This window comes from Hyperolius riggenbachi, chromosome 9 (genome assembly GCF_040937935.1).
Source record: "Hyperolius riggenbachi isolate aHypRig1 chromosome 9, aHypRig1.pri, whole genome shotgun sequence".
In the NCBI taxonomy this organism is placed as follows: Eukaryota; Metazoa; Chordata; class Amphibia; order Anura; family Hyperoliidae; genus Hyperolius; species Hyperolius riggenbachi.
Window position 1 is genome coordinate 253373026 of NC_090654.1, and position 27647 is coordinate 253400672.

Below are 27647 nucleotides of genomic sequence, written 5' to 3' on the forward strand. Positions count from 1 at the left end.
GCAGTAAGCCAGAGCACATTAGAATAGATTTTGGAACTTATAGGATGGAAGAAAACCGGATGACATTTTTGTTACGGAGTCTCTTTAAAGAGAAACCGTAACCAAGAATTGAACTTCATCCCAATCAGTAACTAATACCCCCTTTCCCATGAGAAATCTATTCCTTTTCTCAAACGGATCATCAGGGGGCTCTGTATGGCTGATTTTGTAGTGAAACCACCCCCCCCCTCCCCCACATTGTGATGTTAGCGCCTCACAGCACTGAGGTACAGATCACACTGTGGGAGCCTTGTTGCGGGAAATAACAGCTGTTTTCAACTGTCAAAAATGCAAGCATCTCCTTCCAGTGGCATCACCTGCCAGCAGTAAATCGGGGAGAGGAAAGATTTGGAGAGCAAACACTGACTAAATCAGTTATACATAAATATTGTAAAAATTACAATTTTATTACATTGTTTTCACTGGAGTTCTTCTTTAAGTTCCCCAGAGCTGCTCTGTGCTCTGTACACATGCTGCTGCAGGGAAAGAAAGGGGGCAGTGCTGTGAGCTGCAGGATACCTGCATATATTCTGGTGTCTCAACTTGTGCCTGTCCCCAGCCCTGGTCTAGAGGGGATTCTGGGCAGCTGTAATACCCCCCCCCCCCCCCCTGCATTTGCCTATGAGTGTAGTGTCCGCTCCAATGGTCCGCTGGAGCCCGGGGCAGATGTGTTAAACCCATAGGCTATATGGGAAACTCATCAGCAGGACAGCCAGGCAACTGGTATTGTTAAAAAGGAAATAAATATGGCAGCCTCCATATTGCTCTCAGTTCAGGTAACCCTTTAAAGAGACTCTGAAGTCTCTTAAAAATCCTTTTTTTTATCACAAAATATTGTTTAACATGTTAGCCCTAACTAAACCGCCGCATTCCCGCCGCTGTACACTATCTTAATCCCCCCTAACTCTCCGGGGGGGGGGGCAATCCTGGCAGCGCTATGAGCCGTAGCTCTATCTCTCAGCGCGTCTGTCAGCCTTGATTGCCGCCTCTCCCCGCCCCTCTCAGTCTTCCTTCACTGAGAGGGGCGGGGGAGAGGCGGAGATATGCGCTGACAGACGCGTGTAGAGGCAGAGCTGCAGCTCATAGCTCTGACTCACACAGAAGCGCACAGAGAAGCAAAATCCATGACCAAGAAAGTCGTAGATTTTGCAGGGGGGCGGGAGGGCGAGTTTGGGGGGATTTAGATAGTGTACAGCGGCGTTTTAGTTGGGGCTAATATGTAAAACAATATTTTGTGATTAAAAAAGGATTTTTAAGAGACTTCAGTGTCTCTTTAACCTCCCTAGCGGTAAGCCTGACACAGTGTCGGGCTAGCCGCCGCAGGGGATCGCATGGCCCCGGGAGGATTTTTGGTTATACAATGTTATTTATATTCTTCAGCTAGCACTTCGCTAGCTAAGTATGCCCCCCAAGTGCCTCCGGTCCCCTCTGATCGCCGCCAGTATACGTACCCCCCAGAGATCCCGCGATGGCGCAGCCTCCCAATCAACTCCCAGCTTCGCTATGGGGAGGATCGGGACTGCGCATGACGTCATGTCCGGTTATCGCCATAGCGACGAGTGAAGCTAATTGGGAAGCTGCGGCTCTCGCGGGATCGTGGATGGGTGAGTGTTGCCGGCGGCGATCAGGGGGGTCCGAGAGGTGCTGGGGGACTTAGCGAACATAGTTAGCTAGCCTAATGCTAGCTAACTAGTACAAAACATTTTTTATTTAAAAAAAATCCCTCCTGCGGACGCAGTCACTGCATGTGCATTCCGCCAGGGAGGTTAAGAGACAACTGTACTTTGGTTTTGTACATATCGCTCACAAAGTTAAAGTATCCCGACCTGTTTTCTTCCCCATATACTTTTAATACTGTTTTATTATTCGTGCTGTGACTGTTAGTTTGCAACGCAAGTCAGTCTATAGATAGATATAAAATTAAAACCCAAAAGGGACTTTATTTTTTTTTCCATTCTTTACTTATAAGAAAAATAAAATTCACTACAGTTTCAACATAGCAATATAGGCAAAAAGAAAAGACAGTCAAATCATAACAAAGAGTGTAGAAAACCAGCGCTGCTAGTGGATAATCATACACATGGCATGAGTTATACATGAAGTTCAGATCACAGGGTGCGCAATGAAGGGACACTAACCTGAGGGAGAAATACCAGTAAAAGTGAAATGTCCTACTTATAAGGTTGCTCCATAAAGAGGGAGGCTTTATTTTTATGCTGTATATTGATTGTTGCAGAATTAGGAGTAAAAATTAAACCCAAATTATTTATTTTCTTAAATGCGGTCACTTTATTGGGGGGGTATAAATGGTTAATCACTAATGGGAGATTTTATTGTATGTAAGTTTATTTTTACTTTTTGTCCACAAGATGTCCCCTCACTTTGCTCCTGTGTACTGTGAACAATACACAGTAGGTGCTGTGTATGTGTTTTTTTACTTTCATTTTCTGAATGACCACTAGCATCTCGCTGATTCGGGTAATTATTTATTACAGGCACTTTGATCGACTTTGGAAACACGTGTTCCCATTCATTGATCATGGACCGGCAGGACAGCGCGAGGGCGAGCGGGTGTGCATGTGCGATCGGCAGTGGTGAGGTAAACAAGCATAGACTCATATCTACGCCCCTGATCGGCAGGTGAAGTTTTCAAGGGCGTAGATATGCGTAGCGAGGATCCTCCTTTCCTCCTCCCCCCCCCCCCCCAACCAGTACAATTAGCCTCCCCTCTCCAGAGTCTCTTCATATACGCTCCGCTCACACTCTGCAGAGGAAGGGAGAGAAGGGGAGCACTGGGGGCAGCCAGTGAGCTGCATTTCATACATAGGTCACCTGTAGGCCCTAACCTACAGTGCCTATTGGTAAAACCAGCCTTGCAAAGCATGAATAATGAACATTAGACAGTCACATAGGTGTTAATTGGGACTCAGTGATGCAAGATACCTCAGAATCATTAGCATCTTATTAACAGTCCAGCCCTAACCAGCATTGGCTCTTTTCATGGAAGAATAAGGCAGAGAAGTGTGCTGTGGTACTCATCATTGAAGAAAGTCAGGTGATAAATTTATAGCCATGTTTCTTCACATCTGAGTGTAAAACTACTCCCTCTGGCCAGTTGACGGAAATGTAAAGTGTAAAGGGTTTTTCTTTATTTTCAAAACCACTTACTAAGTAGCAGTTGCTTACGAAGTAGTAGCAGATGCAGCTGAGAGATCAAATTACACTTGTGATTACTTGCAGATGAGAGAGAATTAGACAGGCTCTTCTCTGTAAACACACGCTGGTGGATTTTTCTGTGTTTTCCTTTTGTCCTGTGCAAGAGTTCAGATCCCATTTAAAGTGAACCCGAGGTGAGAGTAATATGGAGGCTTCCATATTTATTTCCTTTTAGGTGTCAAAAATCTCTTTATTTAGCATAATTAACAGCAGGTATGCAAAAGAATGACAAAAAAACACCTTACAGGGCACATAAGCCCCAGTAAATAAGCATAATCAGATGCCATATAAAACATAGATAATAGCAGAGGATAAATTGAAAAACGAAAAAGAAACAGAATAACAAGGTAATTATTATAGCAATAGCTAATTAAGGTAATATGGAATGTGGAATCCAGGGTAAAGGCTCCAGTAGCTGTTGCCTAGGTGGTCAAATGCTATTAATAACAAATAGGGTTAGATAGAAATGTGTTCTCATATGTATGTGTTTGGATACATTTATTAATAACTATAGAGTTGTATATAAGCTTAAAGGAGTTAGGGTTGTTAGGGTTCCGGATAGGAAGAGGAAGTAGTGAAAAAGGGTGTAGGTTTGTAGACCAGACAAACCCCTAAAAGTTATCCATGGCAGCCAAGTTGTCTCAAAGTTTTCTAACTTGTCATCTATCTTGGCGTTGATGCGCTCCAAGACCATAGTTGAGTCTATGTTTCTCATAATGTTTTGAAAAGATAAAAGTGGAGACCTCCAGGAAGCTGCAATGTGGGCCTTAGTAACATTAGCAATATGTTGTGTGAGCTTATGCTCCGGACGGGTCATATGAGAGGGTTTATGGCCTAATAGTAGAGTTCGAGAATCCTTAGAGATTGCTCTACCAAAGACTCTTGTGAGAAGGGTATTAATTTTGGACCAGAGTTTGTCAGCTTTAGGACAGGTCCAGAAAATGTGAACCATAGAGCCATCTACATGGCAGCCTCTGAAACATAACCTAGAGTTACCAGAATCCATTTGATGGAGTCGAAGAGGAGTAAAATAGGTTCTGTGGAGGATTCTTAATGAGACTTCAATGTGAGTGCTATAGAGACTACCCTTAGCTAAGGTCATGAAAGATTCTTCCCATTCCCCGTTGCTTAGCTCAAACCCGAAATCAGCTTCCCAACTTGTTATAAAGGGGGGCTTTCCTTCCCGATTGGGTTGGTTTTGAAGTGAATACAATAGAGAAATTACACCTTTTTGAAAGGGATCAGATCTACATGTAACTTCAAAATGTGTAAAGGGATTATCTACCCTATAAGATGAAAAGGTGCGCAAATAATGTAATATCTGGTGGAGCCTGAAGTACTCTGAGGGTGGGATACTATATTTAGAGATCAGTTGCCTACCTTGATTGGTGCCACTAAAGGAAATCAGGGTTATGTAAGATTGAAAGAAGTGGGGTATTTATTTCCTTTTAAAGCGGTATTAAACGCTGACATAATATACAATAAAAATGTAATGTAAAATTTAAAAACTTTTTATAACCCATACATTAGAAAATACAAGTTCCTAAAGTAGAGTTTATTTGGTCTGAAAGCTGCCATTGTATTTTATTCATAGCTACAGTATTTATACATTGTAATGTACCCAGTGATTATTTCACAGCTGTCTCTAATCTGCACACGTTAACTTAGGAGTCAGCACTGCCAGGGAAGGTTTACATTCCTCTCTTGCTACAATTAAGTTAACACAAGATAATGTGATCACCAGTTTGGATGCAGCTCTCACTGCAAGGGAGCTTTCTATTGAAAAAGCAAGTCCTGTATTTAACTGTTTGAATGCTGTTCTGCTACAAAAAAAAAGTGGTAGTATATTATATGCTGTAAATAATCTTTTAGAGAAAAGAAAAAATGCTGGGTTTTATACCACTTTAAGCAATACCAGTTTCCTGGATATCCTGCTAATCCTCTGCCTACTTACTTTTAGGCCTCTTTCACAGTGGGACGATGCGTTTGATGTGACGTTAAGGTTGTATAACGTGCCCCTAATGCAACGCATTGAAAGACTATAACTTGGCCGTTATAGTACATTCTTTAGCCCTGCGTTTGGTGCGCCGTTTTCGTCGCACAGTGATGGAACGAAAACGGCGCATGCGTTACATTTAAAAAAAACAAAAAAAACCTTACTGAGCATGTGCAACACACATAACACAGCAAATGTATTGCTAAACGCACAGCATGCAGCACTTTCTAAATATTGCTACATGTTACACACAACGCAACGTGTGCACTGTGAATGTCGCACAGACTTTTGTATCGCTGTGCGTTATTCTGTGTTATAAAATTTTCTAACATGTGACTTTAACGTCGCACTGTGAAAGAGTCCTTAGACATAGACCCTGAACAAGCATGCAGCAGATCAGGTGTTTCTAACAGTATTGCCAGAACTGACAAGATTAGCTGCATGCTTGTTTCTGGTATAATTCAGATATTACTGCAGCTAAATAGATCAGCAGAGCTACCAGGCTACTGGTATTGGTCAAAAGGAAATAAATATGGCAGCTTCCATATCACTTTCACCATGAGTCCACTTTAAGCAAAATGAAATGTAGTTGGATGGCTTTTATTTTGTCACTGGTGGGGCGAACTCTTCATCCTTTGGAATAAGTTTTCCTTTCAGAACAATCCCAAACTTGTCTCTGAGCAGATCAGGTATCTCCTCTTCAGTCAGCTCTTCAGTGGTTTTACTGCACTGAATTCCCCTGATATATTCTTTCTTGATCAGTCGGTGCCCTACATATGTGATTCGGCCCTTTGGGAGCTGAAGGGTGCACATGGACTTGTAGGTAAATATGGAATATGGCGACACCTGGTGATATTCACACATCTCTCTATACTCTTCCAGCCTTCTTTCTTCAAGAGTGAACTGGTACAGACTCCTCCAGAGATCACCATCTTTTCTCTCCATGTACCATGTTCCTGCTTCAACCTGGAACCGAAAAATTCCAGTGGCTTGCTCCTCCTCCCATGCTGCATCTAGCAGAGCTGGTTCAAGCAATCCCTCTCCAAACGCAACATCACAAAGCCACTCCCTCCCTTCCAATTTCACCATCATTATAAAGTGATCAAAAGGAGGTCCGTAAGCTCCACTACTTTTGTTCCTTACTCTTGCCGACAATAGCTTGGGCTGGTACCCCAGTTCTTGTAGCACCCAAGAAAAAAGGCCATTGCTCTCGAAACAAAACCCACCACGATTTCTAACCACAATTTTCTGATAGAGCCATGAAATGTCCAGGATAATTTTTTCCCCACTGTGGATACTCAAGTTCTCGAAGGGCACAGAGAGGACATGGTGGCGATGTAGCTCCCGTAGTGCAGAGAGGGAGGGCGGCCCAGATCCCGTTAGCCCCACCCGCTTGAAGTATGCATTCAGGTCCATTTGAATTGGGCTTCCTGTTAAAGAAAATAGAAATAATTAGATTGTTTGACTTATTCAATATTAGATAAATGTTATTTAACTAGCTGATGGCCCGGCGTTGCCCAGATATGTATTTAGCTGGTGTTCGCTCCGCCTACTTTTCCTAACCCTAACACACAATTACTCAATGACCTAGTTTGTGAACTTTGCGGTCTTTGGCATCAATAATTTGCATTGAAATGAAACAAATCTGATTGGCTATGACTTCACCACCTTTTCTGAATTTGAACCTCAGTCACCCAAACAGTGTAAGAATGTCTGCAGTTGGCATTTTCCCAATGAAATATTGTACTTGTCTCCGCCCACTGATGACCCGGCGTTGCCTGGGTATGTATTTGGTTAGTGTTGGCTGCGCCTACTTTGTCTAACCCTAACACACAATTACTCAGTGACCTAGTTTGTGAGCTTTGCGGTCTTTGATATCAAGAATTTTCATTGAAATGATGCAAATCTGATTGGCTGTGGCTCCACCACCTTTTCTAAATTTGAACCCCAGTCACCCAATGATCAACTGTACCAGGTTTGAGACTTGTGCCATTAATAGTGCAAGAATGGCAGCAATTAAATATTCCCCTTGAAAATCAGTAGGTGAATTTTGATTGGCTTTTGTAGGCTCCGCCCATTTTTCTGAATATTAATCCCAGTCACCCAGTGACCAACTGTGCAAAGTTTGAGAACCCTGCCATTAACAGTGTAAGAATGGCTGCAGTTGACATTTTCCCAGTGAAATTTGTATTTGTCTCTGCCCACTGATGACCCAGCATTGCCCATGTATGTATTTGGCTGGTGTTGGCTGCTCCCACTTTTTCTAACCCTAACACACAATTACTTAATGACCAAGTTTGTGAGCTTTGCAGTCTTTGGCATCAGTAATTTGCATTGTAATGAAACAAATCTGATTGGCTGTTTGTGGCTCCACCCCCTTTTCTGAATTTGAAACCCAGTCACCCAATGACCAACTGTACCAGTTTTGAGGCTTGTGCCATTAACAGTGCATGAATGACAGCAATGAAATATTTCCCTTTAAAGGACTTACGAGGCCAAAATTGTACAAAAAAGTCAAGTACCTGGAAGATGTTTAAATGCACGGAGGACGCCGTCCGCTCCCTCCATGCAGTTTCGCCGAGTCTCCTTCCTGAAAGCGCCCCCCCTGTTGCGTGGATCGGAGGGGTTGGCCCTAGAGCTGCGCAGCCGCACTCGGGGCAATGCGAACTGCGCAGCCGCGGCCAGCTCCGGCGGCCATATTAGGAGTGGCATGAGAGCCCGACCCGGCCTGTGGGGTCGCGATCGGCACGGGGGGGCGCTTTCAGGAAGGGGACCCGGCGGAACTGCACGGAGGGCGCGGACGGCGTCCTCCATGCATTTAAACATCTTCCAGGTACTTGACTTTTTTACGATTTTGGCCTTGTAAGTCCTTTAAAAATCAATAGGTGAATTTTGATTGGCTTTTGTAGGCTCCACCCACTTTTCTGAATATTAATCCCAGTGACCAAATGTGCAAAGTTTGAGAACCCTGCCATTAACCGTGTAAGAATGGCTGCAGTTTACATTTTCCCAGTGAAATTTGTATTTGTCTCCACCCACGTTTTGGTTATGGGGATAAAAAGTATCCTATATGTTGTTCCAGGTAATGTACTATGTGTGTGCCAAATTTCATTTAAATCCGTTCAGCCATTGTTGCGTTATTGAGTAACAATCCAAACTTTCGCATTTATAATCTTAGTGATATTGCCACACCATTGGAGATTAACTCCAGCCCACAAAACCATTTACAATGCATACAGTATTTTCTCTGTAAAACTCCTCAACTTTTTTTTTTCCCCCCTTTTGGTAGTTTCTTTTTTTTTTTTTTTTTTTTTTTTTTTTTTTTTATTCTTTATTTTTCCAATAATAAATATTCTCCAACAACTTACAGTAAGAACAAAAAAGGAAATACCAGTGCAGCATCCTATACAAATATTCCTGAGGATGTCCCTCCCCCCCCCCCTCCCCCCCCCCCCCCTCTTCCCCAAATCTGACCCACCTCCACTGTCCCCGGGTCAATTCTTCTTCTCTCACCTCCTCCTACGCCGTTTCTTATTGACCCCACCTCCTTCCTAACAATGCTCCCATCTTGGGGGAGGACCCCTGCCCCATCCTCAGTTTACATCCCCCTCTAACTTCCCCTGGTATAAGATTAGAACCATCACCCAGAAGTTTAAATCACACCCAGAACAGTGAACAAGTGCCCACCAATCCCACCTGTCTTTTCACTTACTCAGACCCAAGATTATGCGGAATTGCCTCAGCCCTGACACTCGGCCATGTTCCCCCTTCGACTACCACTCGGCCTCACACCGAAACCGGTGAACCAGGGCCTATGTCTCCCTGCCCATAGGCGCACCTCCCATTCCCTTCTGGGCCCTATGTCTTACCCCTCTCATACTCTTCTGTTGCTCTGAATTCTAACCATTTATCCCACCCCCGATTTTCTTTTCCTTTAATAATACTTGAGAGTTCTTCCATCTGATAGATTTGATCAATCTCTATAAACCATTCCCTTATGGAGGGAGCCTGTTGGCACTTCCAATTTCTGGCTATTAAGATTCGCGAGGCATTGATTAAGTGCATCCCCAAAGACCCTCTGTATTCTTTAATCCCTTTTTCCACCAGGTGTAACAGATATACCTCCGGGCCTGACTGAGCTGGTATTCCAGCCAGTTCCCATATATATTTCTTTACCTTCTCCCAATATCCCACAAGGCCTTCACATGTCCACCAGATGTGCATTAGATCTCCTCTCTCTTTTCCACACCTCCAGCATAACGGGCTTGCTCCACTCATCTTGTTTAATCTAACTGGCGTATAATACCACCTCATTACCAACTTGTACCCAGATTCCTGTATTCTAGTGGACATCGAGGCCTTGTATGTCATCCTCACAATTCTTTCCCATTGGGCGCTCTCCCATTTCCTCCCTATATCCTCCTCCCACTTTATTTTGTACTTTAAGGTATGGTCTTCCTCCTCCTCCAGAATTTTATAGATTTTTGCCAATGTTCCCTTAGTCGAACCCTCCATCATACATAGCCTCTCAAACTGAGTCAACTCCCTAGAAAGTATTTCCCTCGTGCCCAATGCACGAAGGAAATGTCTAAATTGGTACATGCTCCACCTGTCTATCTGCGTCACCTGTAGTTGTTCTGCAACTTCCCCTTCCTCCAACCATCTACCTTTTCTGATCATGGAACAGATCCGTGGGCTTCTGCCCCTCCTCCATTCTCTATAGCTTCCTTTACGACACCCCGGCGGGAATCTGCTATTTCCCAACAATGGCATAAGAGGGGAGGGGCCCGCGGACATCTCCCTCCTACTACTTACCTTCTTAAAAGTTTTCAGGGTGTTTTCTACCAGGGAGCCTGGCAATCGAGGTGCCTCCACTATATATGGGAGCCAGGGAGCATCCCTTAGTTCCCCCTCCAAGAATTCCTTCTCCAACCCGACCCATTGTTTGGAGGCTTCATTTCTATTCCAATCCACCACCCTAGTGCAAACAGCTGCCTGATAATATCTTATGGGGTCCGGTACCGCTAACCCCCCTTTATCTTTTGACTGTGAGATAAATGCAAATTTCAGCCTCGCCCTTCTGCTCTGCCACACAAACTTTGTAAACATCCTTCTTAATTCATCCAGGTAGCTTCTGGGCAGGGGAACAGGGAGGGCCTGGAAGACATATAACAGCCTCGGCATGATATTCATTTTGAGCACACTGATCCTTCCGTACCAAGAGAGTTTCAGTTTAGCCCATCTTTCTAGATCTTTTTTCAGTGTATTAAGTAAAGGGTAATAATTTAAACTAACGTTCTCTTGCGTATTTCTCGCCAATTTTATACCTAGATAGTTTAGGGAATCTTTCACCCATCTAAACGGAAAGTTTGTTTTTAGTTGGTCTACCGCCTCCTCCCTCATCCCCATACTCATCGCTTCGCATTTGTCCCAATTAATCTTAAAATTTGCAATCTTCCCGTATTCAGTAAATGCCTTCATTAAATTTGGCAGGGCTATTCTGGGGTTTGTCAAATAAAACAAGAGATCGTCAGCATATGCTGCGATCTTGTGCTCTGTCCCGCCTATTTTTACCCCAGTAATATCTACATTTTTACGGATTGTTCTCAAGAAGGGCTCCAGGGTCAGGGCAAATACCAGGGGGGATAGCGGGCAGCCCTGCCGGGTGCCATTTGTTATTTCCAGGGGGCTAGACAGTGTTCCATTAACTTTTACTCTGGCCGTTAAATCTCTATACATGGATGTTATCCAGGCTCTCATGTTTTCGCCCAGGCCTATATGCTCCAACACCACCTTGATATATCCCCACCTGACCCTGTCAAATGCCTTTTCCGCATCCGTTGATAGTAAGACCACAGGGTCAGGTGAGGATCCCACCCACTGCATCACGTCCACCGACCTCACAGTATTATCCCTTGCCTCCCTCCCCTGTATAAAGCCCACCTGATCATAGTGTACCAGCTCCTTTAATACTGGGTTTATCCTATTTGCTAAGATTTTTGCTAGTACCTTTAAGTCTATATTTAGTAAGGATATGGGCCTATATCCCGCGCAGGATGCCAGATCTTTCCCCTCCTTTGGTATTACCGAAATATGAGACACCAGGGATTCCCGACCCAATCTACCCTCTCCACAATCCCTTACCTTAATGGCATTTAATGCCCTCACCCAATAGGGTTTCAGGGTTTCCCCAAATCTTCTATAATATTCAAGGGTATATCCGTCCGGGCCCGGGGCCTTCCCCCCCGGCATTTGCCCCAGTGCCCTGTCCAATTCCTCCACCGATATTTCTCTTTCCATGTTATCTGCATCCATAGGATGTATTTTTCCCATGCCTGAGGCTGTCACATAATCCTGCATGCCCTCCCTACTCCCCAGCCCAGCCTCCTCCAACCCGTATAGTTTCGCATAATATTTATGAAACATCCTACATAGGGACTCATTCCTATAGTGTTTTTGTCCCTTGTTATCACATAAGAATGGAATGTAGTTTGCCGTCTGTTGTTGCTTTAACTGTCTTGCCAGCAGCCTACTGCCCTTGTTTCCAAACTCGTAAAAATTCCTTTTACATCTAGTTGCTGCAAATTTTACCTTTGAAAATAACAAATTCTTAAGCTTTTCTCTTTCTCTTGTCAATTCTGTCCGTACGTTCTCTGTCAGCATTTTTTTATGCTGTACCTCCAGCCTTGTTATTTCCGCCAGGCACCCTGCTATTTCCCCCTCTCTCGCTTTCTTCATTCTACTTCCTTCTCTTATCAGGATTCCCCTCATTACCACCTTATGGGCCTCCCACACCACTACTGGCGATATCTCACCTTTAGCGTTCTCCTCGAAATAGAGTTTCATCTCCTCCTCAAGCATCCGCGCTATTTCCTCTTTTCTCAGCAGTGATTCATTTAACTTCCAATTCCATGGGCCCCTCTCCCCTGCTTTAAATCCCACCTTAATAATAATCGGGGAATGATCTGATAATACTGACGATTCAATTCTTGCCTCAATTTCTTCTGACAGTAGATTATGCGATACCAGGAAGTAATCTAATCTAGAATATGAATTATGCGGGTGCGAGTAGTATGTATAATCTCTTGATGTAGGGTGTTGAATCCGCCAAATATCCACTAATTGACGTTTACTTAGTTCCCTCCTGACTCTTTGATGGGCCCCTCTGGTAAGGGATGACTTCCCAGTGGATGTATCTATATGAGGGTCCATTGCAAGATTTAAATCCCCCGCCACCACTATTGTCCCCTCTGCAAATTCATCTAACCTATTCAAGAACTGGTCCATAAATCCCACCTGACCCGTATTTGGCGCATAGATCACACCCAGCGTCATCCTTCTATCGTTAAATTTCCCCTTTATTATTAAGAATCTTCCCTGTGTATCTTTGCTTATTTCAATCTCCTCTTGGCGTATACTATTTGCTAGTACTATTGCTACCCCCCTACTTTTAGCTTCCCCATTGTTGCTATAGTAGGCCGTCGGGTACCTTCTGTTAGTGATCCCTGGATGATGCTCCCCTCTCAGGTGGGTTTCCTGCAGAAAGGCCACCTGGATTTGTTGTTTATGGAGGCTCTGAAGTAATATAGCTCTTTTTTCTGGGATATTCAACCCATGGACATTCTGGGAGAACATATTAATGTGTGTCATCTTTTTGTTTGTCTAATTTCCTTTTATGGGCAGGTGGGACATTTTTGAAACTGTGCTTTAGTAGTAAGAAAAAGAAAAGAGAGAAGAAAAAAAGAAAAACAGTTAAAGAGTTTAAAATAGACAGCCTTCCCTGCCTACTCTCGTTTAGTGGACGTCGTCCACTCTCCCTTCTACAGGGGTATGTGAAGGTCCTTCCATTTTGAGGGTTTTTCTCCCCTCCATTTTCCTGGGCTCTCAGCCCGTTGGGAGGCTGAAGACAGTACATCACGACCCGCAGGACGCGCCCCCCCTCCCCCCCCCAGACGGATGATCTCCTCTTAACTATCCCTGCCGTTACCTTCACAGTACACCTCCACCTGCTTTTCATCCTCCTCTTTTCTCTCCTATACCTCACCTCCTCATCCTCTCCCGCTCTACTCACTCCAATCTTCCCTAACGCTGAGCTATTTTGTGTGGTTCCAGGGAGATGGGTCACATTTTCTTTCACATGTTAAATTATTTCCCATACAATATCGCTTTCCCTCCCCAATTATCGGGCCGGGCAGGGGTAGCACCAAGGCGCGCCCCCCGTCCACCCCCAACAACCACGCCCCTCCCCACCCCACAGGGCATATCTGTGCACATGTATTCACACCCAATCACCTCCTATATATATCCATTATATCCACGCTTATTGTATGTGATTACATAACCTTATATCACATCACTCTCCCCACCGCCCCCCCCCCCTGGTTTCCGGGGTGGGCGAGGGGGCGCCAAAGCGCGCCCCCCGTCCACCCCTGCGGTCCCCCACCCCCCCCAACCACCCCCCAAAACACAATTATATTCGTTTATACCACCTCTTCACCTATTATGTGCAATTATTTTTCTATCCCACCTCGCCCCCCTCCCCCTCCGCCAATTTTCAGGTTGGGCGGGGGGGGGGGGGGGGGGCACCGAGGAGCGCCCCCCGTCCACCCCCCCGACCACCGACATAACAACACAGCCCACCCCACACACCTGTGTACATTTACTTTGCACCCAATCACTTCCTGTATGTGTCAGTTATATCTTCACATCTTGTGTATAATTACATATCATTGAAACATATCACTCTCCCTTCCACCCCCCCCCCCTAGTTCTCAGGCTGGGCGAGGGGGGCACCGAAGTGCGCCCCCCGTCCACCCCTACCGACCACCTACCCCCCTCCCCCCACAAGCTGCCCCTCCAAACATAATTATATACCTTTGCTCCAGCTCTTCACATTTTATGTGCAAATACTTATCATTGTACCAAACCGCCTCACCTCCCCCCCCCCAAATTTTCAAGATGGACGGAGGGGGCGCCTCGGCGCACCCCCCGCCCAACCCCACTGGCCCACAAACCTGTGTTCACACATCCTACACCCAACCCCTTTTATGTGTTTCACATGTTGTATATATTTACACAACACCATATCACACCACTCACCCTTCCACCCCCCCCCCTGTTTTTCGGGATGGGCGGGGGGCACCAGAGCGCGCCCCCCGTCCACCCCCCCAAACCGTCACTAAGGGCATAGTTGTATACACTTGTTTCACATCTGTATGCGTTTCTTTTCCCCTCCCCTCTCCCCCAGTCCACACTTGTAACCCAGTTCTCAGACGAAGATATCACTTATAGTGAAGGTTCATACTCTTTAGGCATACAGTGTTCAGTTCGGCAGTTTAGGAATATTGTTAAATAACTTTCAGCTTCGGCGGCCTTGCCGCGTCTTACCCAGCATTATCCCCTCTACGTCCCAGTCCGGTAGCTCCACCGCTGCAATATCAAATGTTCTGAAGAGTTCCGGCAAATCCTCAGGGTATCTGAGAGTAAAGGCGTGGGCTCCCCTTTTAATTTGCAAAGAAAATGGGTACCCCCATCTATAAATCATTCCCTCTCTCTGAAGCACCTGAATCAGGGGTTTAAGAGCTCTCCTCTGTTGAAGTGTTGATGTTGCCAGATCTTGGAAGAGTTGTAACGATTTGCCTTCAAATTCTATTTCTGGATGTTTCCATGCTGCTGACATAATTGCTTCTTTTTCCGTGTAGTAGTGTAGCCGACAAATCACATCTCTATCTCTTTCCCCTGCTCTTGGGTTTACTCCCAGCGCGCGATGGATTCTGTCGATAGCAATCGCTTGATCTTCCGGCCTTTTCAGGATCCTGTTAAAGATGGTCTGAGCAGTTTGACGCAGCCTCTCACCTCCTATGGACTCCTGCAGCCCCCGAATCCTGATGTTTGAGCGTCTGGAGCGGTTTTGCATGTCTTCAAGTTGGGTGTGCACCACCCTATTGATTAACTTTTGATTGTTTCTTTCTTGCTGTAGCTCTGTCAACATTTTCTTCACCCTAGAGAGCTCCTGCTCCAATCCCTCCGCCCGTTCAGTTAATGCTCCCACTTCCTCTCTTAGGGTATTCACCTCTGCATGCGTGGCCGCTAGTATCTTTTCTGTCTGGGCACTTAAGTCCTGTTTTGTGGGCAGCATTTGCAGGTGTGCCCACATTTCTTCCAGGCTGGTGGCTTTTCTATTACTGACAGGTTGTGGTGGGCTTTCCTGGGTTGTTTTACTTGTTTTTGCTGGTATTCGTTCGTGCGGGCTACTTGCATTTGCCGGAGTAAAAAAATCGGCTGCACCCCTCTGTGGTGTTTTAGTTCCAGTACCTGTGGCCCCCACACTTCCCGTTTCAGCCCCCTTTTTCTTTGTGCCCCCTGCCATCTCAGGGTATGCTTCAAATATAGTCACAGCCGGTTAATATACTTCAATACAGACACAGCCGACTGAACAGGGGCTTGATACAACACGTCTCACCTGCTCACAGTGCTACCAGCCTGCAGTTTATATAGCGGTCTCACGCTGTCAAGAGGCGCCTGCCAGCCTGCTTCCTAGTTTCCATCCTGAGCACCACTCCAGGCTGCATAGGCCAGCTCGTTTCTGATGGGTGCAGGCTGCCTCAAGGATCCCTCTCCTCTCTTCAAGCTCTGCTCATCCGGGGCGACCTGGCCCTTCCTCCCACGTCCTACACGCTGGGGAGTCTCAGCCAGCTTCGGTAGGAATTTCTTTGCCAGTCGCGGTCGCGGTGCACTCCTCCGGCTCCCTGGGCCCGAGCCTACGGCATACAGCCTCACCTCGCCTCACACTACGGGCTGCCACCGCCCGCTCCGGGTCCCTTCCAAGTCGCGGTAGCCAGGACTCCTATCGTGCCCCCGGGCGTCTATCTCCACCGCGGGGACCGCTTGCTGAATCCCTTCGCTCCGTCGGGTGGGGAGGCAGCGCGCACGCAACTACGTCATGACGTCCGCTCCTCCTCCGTCTCTTTTTTTTTTTTTTTTTTTTTTTTTTTTTTTAAAGGTTTTACAAAGCCGTTATTAAACAAAAACATAAGACAAGTCACAGTGAATGTTCAAGTATAACACGTCAAGGTAAATCAGTAACATGAGAAAATTTGACGAGTCATCAGCTGAACCATGATGTAAGAGTCCAACAGAACAAGCATGACCATTCTGCAAAGAAGCATTAATGTCAATAGCAATAAAGTCAATAGCAAAGGGGCAAACACATACAACAGAAAAAAATCTGCCTTCAGCAGAAGTCACAAATTCTCACAATAAGTGATCAGTTCCTCCGAAATGACGTGGTGCGTGTCCATACTGGCAAATAACAACCTGTCGGAGAGTCTTATGTTTATTATTTATCAGGGACTATAGCTGGTTTCACACCAGTAACCAGCGTCAGCGGTGCGTCGCGCCCGACCCCCTGCATCGCACAGTCAAAAAAACAGGCCACCAACGCGTCACTTCTTGCTTCGGGTATACGGAAGTGTATTGTTTACCGACGTGTCGCCGTAGACTAGCATGACTTCGGGGTAGATGCAGACCACCGCAACTTGCAGCAGCATTAACGCAGTTCTTGACCTGCGTCAGGGATGCGGCGAAGACGTCGCTTGCATTGCGCTATAACGTTGTAGTATAAAAGTCTCCATAGACTTTCATTGCACGGCGGTGGGGTGTGGTAAAAATACCGCACTGTACCGCCTCGGTGTGAAAGGGCCCAAAGGGTAAAGGGAGATCAGGAGATTTCCATTTGAAAGCTGTAACAAAAAGTGCTGCTATCAATAAGCTCCTACAAAGTATCTGAAAAGAACGGGGAATCTCTTTGTTAGGGTCAAATAATAAGGAACCGTTAGGTTTCTATCGCTGTTTGAGTTATATCTAAGGAGATTTTTCCCAATTTATTTTATCTGTAATTGAGTCACAGAGCACAAGAAATTAGGTGAAATACGGTATATCTTCAGTTGGAATGTGTGAATAAAAGCAATGAAACCTCTAGTTGTAGTTTTGTACAAATTACAAATGAGTATTTTTAGCTATTATATTGCATAGGAAAGGATAGCAACTCGAGCTATTTATTGCAGTCACTATCCAGGAGACCATCACCATTCGGGAGATTTTTCTTGTAGAGAAGCATGTGATCAGTTTGGGCAGGTGATCGATATGTAAGTGACAAACGGGTAGGGAGACAAAAAGCGCTCCGTAGTGCATTAAATGGGATTTTCTATTTGGATCAAATTGAGATTATAACACTCACATTTAGTGATGTTGTCCGTAACTGTGCTTCTAGCCCGTCCGGTGGGTCGCCTCGTACCATAAGCAGCCTGGCCAGGGCTGATGGTGTGGCTGGAATCTAGGAGGACGTCCGTCCCGGGCGAGCAGTGCACAGACTCTGCCGTCTGACGTCACTACCGGTTTCGACGTAAGTCCACGCCTTCCTCAGGTCTGGCCAGGCTGCTTATGGTACGAGGCGACCCACCGGACAGGCTAGAAGCACAATTACGGACAACATCACTAAATGTGAGTGTTATAATCTCAATTTGATCCAAATAGAAAATCCCATTTAATGCACTACGGAGCGCTCTTTGTCTCCCTACCCGTTTGTCTTTTACAGTTGCTGGCACCAACCAGTATTTGAGAGCGGCACCGTATGAATTTAAAGGGCCAGTGTTTATTTGTCTATGCGCAAGTTTTTTCTTTTCTTCAATCGATATGTAAGTCTCTGATTTGCTAGTCAGGATCATGTGCTAAAGCAGAATGTGATCCCAGCAAACCAGAGCCTTGCAAACCTATCAGCTGATCAAACAAATCACATGCTTCTCCATGAGTTCTTCTAGACATGGCCATCACTATTCCTAAGTGGATCTCTGAAAACAGGAAATGAAAGTAAATCACCGTAAAGACAGACACTGGAAGAGGAAACAGACAGAGATACTGGAGCTGGGAAAAAAGGGCGCATGCCGCTAGTGGACAAAAAGGGCACCGCCATTCACTCCCATAATAAATAGCGTTTAATGGGCGCCGAGTAGGAAAAAAGGGCGCCGGAGCTAAATAAAGTTTATAAACGGCGCCAGGAGCTAAATAAAGTTTACAAACGGCGCCCGGCGATGTTTAATGATTTATAACTGAACTTGTGGTGATTTACGTTTATAAAATGCACCCGTGCCGAATAATGTTTATGAAAATACTAAACATATTTATCTTATTTAACCACTTGCCGACCGCACACTCATAACGTGCGTCGGCAAAGTGGCAGCTGCAGGACCAGCGACGCAGTACTGCGTCGCCAGCTGCAGCCTAATTAATCAGGAAGCAGCCGCTCGTACGAGCGGCTGCTTCCTGTCAAATCACGGCGGGGGGCTCCGTGAATAGCCTGCGGGCCGCCGATGGCGGCTCGCAGGCTAGATGTAAACACAAGCGGAAATAATCCGCTTTGTTTACATTTGTACGGCGCTGCTGCGCAGCAGCGCCGTAAGGCAGATCGGCGATCCCCGGCCAATCAGCGGCCGGGGATCGCCGCCATGTGACAGGGGACGTCCTGTCACTGGCTGCACAGGACGGATAGCGTCCTGTGCAGCCCAGATCTCCCGGGGGAGCAGGTAGGAGAGGGAGGGGGGAGAATGTCGCCGCGGAGGGGGGCTTTGAGGTGCCCCCCCCCCCCGCCACCCACAGCAGGCAGGAGAGATCAGACCCCCCCAGCACATCATCCCCATGGGGGGAAAAAAGGGGGGCAATCTGATCTCCCTGCCTGCACCCTGATCTGTGCTGGGGGCTGCAGAGCCCACCCAGCACAGATCAATCAAACCAGCGCTGGTCCTTAAGGGGGGGTAAAGGGTGGGTCCTCAAGTGGTTAAATAATTAAAACATTATTTAAAGTTTTATCCCTTACTGTTTGTAAAACATTATTATTCACAAAATAAAGCGATCAGTACGTAACATAAATTGCAAAATATTTTTTGAATCCACAATTAGTAAAACATTATTATCCACATAATAAAGGGGGGTCTTAGGTTTAGGCACCAACAGGGGGGTCTTAGGTTTAGGCACCAATAGGGGGGTCTAGGGGTTAGGGGTAGGTACAGGGAGGGATACTTAGGCAACAACAGGGGGGGTCTTAGGTTTAGGCACTAACAGGGGGGTGTTAGATTTAGGCACCAACAGGGGGGTCTTAGGTTTAGGCATTAACAGGGGGGTCTTAGGTTTAGGCACCAACAGGGGGGTCTTAGGTTTAGGCACCAACAGGGGGGTCTTAGGTTTAGGCATTAACAGGGGGGTCTTAGGTTTAGGCACCAACAGGGGGGTCTTAGGTTTAGGCACCAAGAGGGGGGTCTAGGGGTTAGGGGTAGGTACAGGGAGGGTTACTTAGGCACCAACAGGGGGGGGTCTTAGGTTTAGGCACCAACAGGGGGGTCTTAGGTTTAGGCACCAACAGGGGGGTCTTAGGTTTAGGCACCAACAGGGGAGTCTTAGGTTTAGGCACCAACAGGGGGGTCTTAGGTTTAGGCACCAACAGGGGGGTCTTAGGTTTAGGCACCAACAGGGGGGTCTTAGGTTTAGGCACCAATAGGGGGGTCTTAGGTTTAGGCACCAACAGGGGAGTCTAGGGGTTAGGGATAGGTACAGGTAGGGTTCTGTGTAAGAGTAGGCTTAGGTATAGTTTTAGTAAAATTTTAGTAATAATTACTAATGTATTACAACACTTATTACGAACGTAGTTATATTTATATCATCTTTATAAACAATATTTTCAGATTTTATTATAAGAACAAACCATAAATGACGGTTATTCACAATAATATACAATTATAACAATTAAACATATATTATTGGTTTTTTTATAAACGTAATTATAAGTTTAACTTTTGAAACAGGGAAGATTAACGTTTTCACAATTTCCGATTTCATAAACATTATTTAATGATTTATAATTTTGTTAAACATTATTTGTAAACGAAATATAGCACACTATATTTATAAACCCTATTAATGATTAATTATTATTTAGAGTTTACACCCCGCGCCCTTTTTGTCCAGGCGCCCTTTTTGTACGTACGCGAGATACTAGCTCGCTGTATATAAACCTAACATACAATGTATTATTGTTTTATTAAGCGCAAACATATTCCGTGGAGCTGTACTGGCTGCTGTTGTTATCTGTGCATGAGAACTATACAAAAAAAAACCCAGTAATAGTACAATTTTGTAGCAAACAGTCTTATTTTTGATACGGTCAGTCAGATGAAACGAAAAGATTGGGTTTTATCAGCATTAAAGGGACTCCGAGCAGTGCAGAAACTATGGAAAGATGCATATCATTTTAAAGCTCTCTTTCTCCTCTTTCCAATGATATATAAACCACCACCCTACGTCTTTTAGTTTTCGCTATTTTCGCGATTGAAATTGCCGCGACCGCGATTTCGATCGCGAAAATAGAGAAAACTAAAAGGTGTAGGGCAACGATTTAGGTGTCGTCAGAAAGAGGAGAAAGAGAGCTTTAAAATGATATCCATCAAGCCATAGTTATATTGTATTACACAGGACGACACTTTCCCCAGTGTCAGCAGCTCCATTATGCTTAATGCAGCTGCTGACTTTGACAAAAAGTCGCCCTGTGTAATACAATATAACTATGGCTTGATGGATATCATTTTAAAGCTCTCTTTCTCCTCTTTCTGACGACACCTACATCGTTGCCCTACGCCTTTTAGTTTTCTCTATTTTCGCGATCGAAATCGCGGCCGCGGCAATTTCAATCGCGAAAATAGCGAAAACTAAAAGGCGTAGGGTGGCGGTTTATATATCATTGGAAAGAGGAGAAAGAGAGCTTTAAAATGATGTGCATCTTTCCATAGTTTCTGCACTGCTCGGAGTCCCTTTAAAGGGAACCAGAGATGATGGAAAAAAAAAAAAGATTTTAAACATACCTGGGGCTTCCTCCAGCCCCATCAGCCTGGATCGCCGCCATCCTCCTCTGCCCACAGCTACGAGAACCGGCTCCCCGCTGTTCCGTCAGTCGGAGCCAGTCTAAGCGTAGCAGAAGTGCGCTCTTTGCGTATCTCTGCAGCAGTGTATGGAGAGATACGTAGAGGGCGCACTTCTCCTGCGTAGCCTCCGATGACGTCAGCGACAGGAGCCGGTTCTCGTAGATGTGGGCGGCGTGGGATCGATCAGCGCGTATGGGGCTGGAGGAAGCCCCAGGTATGTATAAAATCTTTTTCATTTTTTCATCTAGGGTACATCTCTGGTACCCTTTAAAGAATCCGACTTTTTCGGTCAGGATCGATTGGGCCCACCAGCTTCACTGTTGTCATACAATACGATCTAAATAATAAGATTGTTCACTATAAATTGTACTGTTAATAGGCACTTTTAACTGCTTCTGGAAGTAGTTAATTAAAATCTGTGCCCTCAAATCTTCCTGTTATTACTGCCAGGGCGTAGATTTCAGTTACTCGTAGCTTCGTGGTCCCGCCGCTCTCGTAGCTGCACGGTCCCCCCGCTCTCGTAGCTGTTGCCACAGCACTTCTCCCGCTGAGCAGTCCTAATGACGGCTGAGCGCCGTACTCCGGTCAGGAGCCAATTTCATTCTCCTGATGCCATGATCACTGTGAGCTCATCCCAGTGATCACAGCACAAATCCTGTGGGGAAAAAAAGGCTTTGGTCTTTAAAGGAAACCAGCCAGCCCCCTGCGCCCACGCCAGTATTCAACAATCCTCTGGTCCCCCGCCGTGGCTGTTTCGTTATCGTCAACTTGTAAGTTGATGGTCACTGCGGCTGCGCGGCCCTGGATGCGTGCTCCAGTTGCCGGAAGCGTCCTGCCCAGGCACAGTACAAGGTTTTCTCGTACTGTGCTTGCGCAGGACGCTCCCGCCGAGTGCGAACAACGACGTGCGCAGCCAGGGCTGCACACTCAGTGGCCATCAACTTGCAAGTCAGTGATAACAAAGCTTAGCTGTGGTGGGGGACCAAAGATCGTTGAGTACCAGCGTGGGCACAGGGGGGCTGTCAGAAAGTGAAAGGTAAGTGACGGCGGCGATCGGTGGAGAGCAGCAAAACTTGGGGGACATAGTTAGCTAGCCAAGTGCTAGCTTAAGCATATAAAGCACATTTTATTTTTTTTAAAAATCCTCCCGGGGCCATGTGATCCTCTGCGGCGGCAAGCCTGGGCTTAGCTCGGGCTTACCGCCAGGGAGGTTAAAGTCCTTACATGTTTCCAGGGACGAGAGTCAGTTGGCACTTAAGCAGGGGAGGGGTGTACATTTACTATTTTAGGGGCAATAAAAAACAGCATTTTGGTGGCAGAAATCTATCTATCTTAGTTCTGAGGGCTATGGGGGCCTTCTTCACCTCCCTCCCATTCTGGAAGTGTAGCACAGGGAGAGATGTGATAGTTATAGAACTACAATTGTATTGGGGAGCCCACAGCATAATGTACTCAAAAAGGCTTTATTAAATAGCAAAAAGATCCATTAGTACAATCCGTAAAAAAAAAACTTAAAAAGATCAGAAGCACCTAGAATGAATGGCCATAGATTAGTCCTTGTTGAAGTGCACTCCCATTTAACCAGAACTATATTGTGTACACAATTTAAATCTTCAGGCCCATAGGTCAGGTAAGTGTCTATATGTTTATAATTATACATAGTTACATAGTTACATAGTTACTTTGGTTGAAAAAAGACATACGTCCATCGAGTTCAACCAGTACAAAGTACAACTCCAGCCTGCTCCCTCACATATCCCTGTTGATCCAGAGGAAGGCGAAAAAACCCTTACAAGGTAAAAATTCCTTCCCGACTCCAGATGGCAATCAGATAAAATCCCTGGATCAACATCATTGGCATTACCTAGTAATTGTAGCCATGGATGTCATTCAACGCAAGGAAAGCATCTAAGCCCCCTTTAAATGCAGGTATAGAGTTTGCCATAACGACTTCCTGTGGCAATGCATTCCACATCTTAATCACTCTTACTGTAAAGAACCCTTTCCTAAATAAATGGCTAAAACGTTTTTCCTCCATGCGCAGATCATGTCCTCTAGTCCTTTGAGAAGGCCTAGGGACAAAAAGCTCATCCGCCAAGCTATTATATTGCCCTCTGATGTATTTATACATGTTAATTAGATCTCCTCTAAGGCGTCTTTTCTCTAGACTAAATAAACCCAGTTTATCTAACCTTTCTTGGTAAGTGAGACCTTCCATCCCACGTATCAATTTTGTTGCTCGTCTCTGCACCTGCTCTAAAACTGCAATATCTTTTTTGTAATGTGGTGCCCAGAACTGAATTCCATATTCCAGATGTGGCCTTACTAGAGAGTTAAACAGGGGCAATATTATGCTAGCATCTCGAGTTTTTATTTCCCTTTTAATGCATCCCAAAATTTTGTTAGCTTTAGCTGCAGCGGCTTGGCATTGAGTACGATTATTTAACTTGTTGTCGATGAGTACTCCTAAGTCCTTCTCCAAGTTTGATGTCCCCAACTGTATCCCATTTATTTTGTATGGTGTTAGACCATTGGTACGACCAAAATGCATGACTTTACATTTGTCAACATTGAATTTCATCTGCCATGTATGTGCCCATATAGCCATCCTATCCAGATCCTGTTGCAATATAACACTATCTTCCTTAGAGTTGATGATTCTGCACTGCTCTTACTGGATTTCTGGCTGTTCACATATAGAGGATTACCTGATCCATGGGCCTGAAGATTTCTAGGTGCTTCTGATCTTTTTTTACTGATTGTACTAATGGATCTTTTTGCTATTTGCTAAAGCCTTTTTGAATACATTATGCTCTGGGCTCCCCAATCCAATTGTAGTTCTATAGATAGGCTTATGGGTGAGACGAGCGCTTACATTTATGGTTGATACCCCATGTTTCCACTTTAAGAGATGTTATAGTTACCTGATCCACGCTGCATCGGATCTCCTCTTTCTCCCGGCAGACCCACACTGAAAGCTGCTATACTCTGACTCAAAATCACTTTACATTTAAGTATACGATTGGGAGCTTTAGGAGTCGGGGGTCTGCAATGACTGGCCACAACACTTGAAAGGAGGGGGGGTTGGGATATGAGAGCTGACTTTCCACTAAGTTCAGAAAGGGGGGGGGGGTTAATCTGAAGGGGGCCCTATTATAATTTTGCTTGGGGCGCTGTTGTTACATCCCTGGTGTTAAATTAAGCCTAAGGGCAGATAATGATAATAATCGGGAGCATAGAGGTAAATTTGGGTGTCCGTATCTATAGTACCAGAGACATGAGTTAGGGCCCGTTTGCACTAGAAACGCATAGCAGGGTTTCCCCACATCTGAGCCAAACAGGGAAATTCTGTTCAATAACATTGTGTCTGAATCGCATGTCAGGTGCAATTCTGGACGGCATGCTGCAGGTTTTTATAACACACATCCGAGTCCCTATAGCCGTCCATGGCAAAGCTATAAAGGGGTGCCGTGTCCGCTTCAGAAACAGACATGGCACCCTAGTGGAAATAAGCCCTGGGAACCTGAAGTGTGATGTGTATGTAGGCTGCCATATTTATTTCCTTCTAAGCAATACCATTTACCTGGCGATCCTGATGATCCTCTGCCTCTAATACTTGTAATCATAGACCCTGAACAAGCATGCAGCAGATCAGATGTTTCTTGACATATGACAAGATTAGCTGCATGCTATTAGGCTGTGAATCAGTGTGATTCAGACACTACTGCAGCCAAATAGACCAACAGGGGTGCCATGCAACTGGTATTGTTTAAAAGGAAATAAATATGGCAGCTATCATATACTTCTCGCATCAAGTTCACTTTAAAGCAGACCTGAACTCAGAACTTCCTCTCTACTCGAAAAGATTTGCAGCGGCACATTAACCTTTAAAGAAAAAAAATTCTTTATTATAGATGATACAAATCCTGCAATACATCTGCAGTGTGTCTACTTTCTGCTTTCATGGAAGCAGATATTCTGTGTTTACAGATTAGCTGTGCTGCCGAGGAAATTCCTGAGCAGACACAGCTGAGAGATCATATTACAGTGGCTATTGGGGGTGGGGGGGGGGGGGGGCGAGTAGACAAGCTAAACTCTCTAAATACATACAAGGTGCATTTTTCTCTTTTCTTTCTGTCCTGTGCAAGAGTTCAGGTCCACTTTCTAGATCCTAGGCATAAACAGGAAACAGAATGGGGAAGCTATAACGCTTGATAAACCTCTCAGAGATCAGAACCCTTTCCCATTGTATTTAAAAATGACAAGTGCAGAAGTTTTGGTTGGAGTTCTGCTTTAGCATGGCAGCAAGTGTTGCACATCTGTTGTGTGATCCTTGCGTTAGTTTATTTTCTGTGAGGATCCAACTTTTCCAACAAAAAAACCCAGCACTTACTTTCTCGAAGTCTTCCAGTCAGTCTGTCGTGAAACAGGAAAATGAAGCAGTCATGTGACCTGTTATGTGATCTTTGTACTAAGAGTCTGCTGCACTTCTCTGTATGCTGTGCAGGGAGGACTTTTGCACTTGTATCCAGAGCTGGTCTCTGCCGGTTAACTGGCAAAGATACAGGAATTGTGCAAGCGTAATTTCTCTGACTTCATGCACACTTCCGTATTTAACTTGCTACTTGTTTTATTATGTTTGACTTTGCAATTATTAGTACTTATAATTAGTAATTATCAAGTACAAGTACTTGAGGTTAACATTGACAGTGCCTGCAATGACAGGCTCTGTCTGAATGAAACTGGATAGGGACATTGACAGTGCCTGTAATGACTGAATGAAACTGGATGGGGAGGATCACGGGGTTAAATATGTACAGTAGCTGGCCTGACGTGTTCGGGGCACAGGTGACGTTCCATTCCCTCCTTGGCTGTGCGGTGGAGGCCGTGTTTGCCAAAACTGCCAAAGGTTTTTTGGAAACCTCTGCCAGCATGGGTGCAGCCCGCCCCCAGCTTGGCAGCCACCAATCAGGACGAGGCTGGTGGCAGGGGGGCATGGCCAGAGCCTTGGCAGCAAGTTTGAAAAAAAAAATTGCCGGGCTCGTTCTAAAAGGGAGACGCCAGGACAGGTAAGTATTTAATTTCACAAGATTCCCCCTAGCCTTGCATCATTAAGATAGAGCCTCTCATGACATGCTCTGTCAATTTGGCTTAAGTTACTCTTTAACCACTTCAGGACCACAGGCTTTACCCCCCTAAAGACCAGGCCATTTTTTGTGAAATAGGCCACTGCAGCTTTAAGGCCAAGCTGCAGGGCCGCACAACACAGCACACAAGTGATTTCGCCCCACCCTTTTCTCCCGACCAACAGAGCTCTCTGTTGGTGGGGTCTGATCGCCCCCTCCCAGTCGTTTGTTTTATACAAATATTTATATGTTTTAATGTTGATTAAAACATAGTATTTTTTTCCCCCTCTGTCCCCGCCCTCCCCCCCACCAGCCAAACCCTGTGATCAGCTGTCATAGGCTTCAGCCTATGACAGCCGTTCACCTGTGTGCCTATGGAGGGGACAGCCATGTCACACGGCAGTACAGCGCTGCTGCAGATCGCAGCGCTGTACACCCTAATTAGACGGCAGTTTTGCCGTCTAACAGTCTCTGAGCGGCGATCGGCGCTGGGAGACTGAAGACGGAGCTTCTCTCCGCCTACCAGGCAGGAGATGCGCGCGATCTCCTGTAAACTGCAGTCCCAGGACTTTACGCCGATCAGCGATAGGCGGTCCTGGGGCTGCCGTTGCGGCCACGCCCATCGGCGCGACACGGTTGTCTAGTAGTTAAAGTAAAAAAGACAGAGCATGTCATGTCATGCTCTGGCTTAATGATGCAATGCTGGGGGGATCCTCAGGGTTAAATACTTACCTAATCCAAAGTAATTCATTCAGGCAGGTAATCGCTCCGGCCCCCTCAGAGTTGCGCCTGTGGTTGTTTTTTTCAAACTTCTGCCACGTCTCTGGCCTTCCCCATCTGCCATGCTACCCCCCCCAACCAACACACACACACGCACGCACAGCAGCAGCGGTCTAATTGGTAGCTGCTGAGCTGGGGGCAGGCCATGGCAATGCAGGTGGAGGTTTCCAAAGAGCTTCAGTAGACTTTGGAAAAATGCCCACGACTAGGAGGGGAGGGGGGAGCATCACCTGTGTCCAGGTTACATCAGATCAGTGTTTAACCCTGAGCCTGTCATGACAGGCTCTGACTTTTTACACAGGAGGTAGTCTTTAATTCCTCTGTTCCGAGTTTGTGGTACGCGTACACCAGGCGGTACATATGTTGGGCTCAAGGGGTACTTGAGCTTGTCACAGTCTATCCATTCGTGAATAATGCAATAGGGCACCGTGCTTGGCCCCGATACATCTCTGGCACTTTATTTGGCCTAATGTGTGTGCAGGCCCATGAAACGCGTGGCCTGTGCTTATTGAAACTCATATGAAC

The 27647-nt window shown here is 45.7% G+C and overlaps 1 protein-coding gene across 2 annotated transcripts; it reads right to left on the reverse strand.

The window, feature by feature from the left end:
• Nucleotides 1-1977: 1977 nt before the first annotated feature.
• Nucleotides 1978-27139, reverse strand: LOC137533114 (arylamine N-acetyltransferase, pineal gland isozyme NAT-3-like). Of its 2 annotated transcripts, none has more exons than XM_068254297.1 (2): nt 27075-27139; nt 1978-6681 (listed from the first exon to the last, which is right to left on the reverse strand). In XM_068254297.1, the coding sequence occupies exons 1-2, from the start codon at nt 27091-27093 to the stop codon at nt 5852-5854; spliced, it is 849 nt and encodes a 282-aa protein (XP_068110398.1). In that variant the 5' UTR covers nt 27094-27139; the 3' UTR covers nt 1978-5851. The 2 variants fall into 2 exon arrangements, with proteins under 2 accessions (XP_068110398.1, XP_068110399.1); XM_068254298.1 differs by lacking the exon at nt 27075-27139 and adding an exon at nt 25610-25688.
• Nucleotides 27140-27647: the final 508 nt, after the last annotated feature.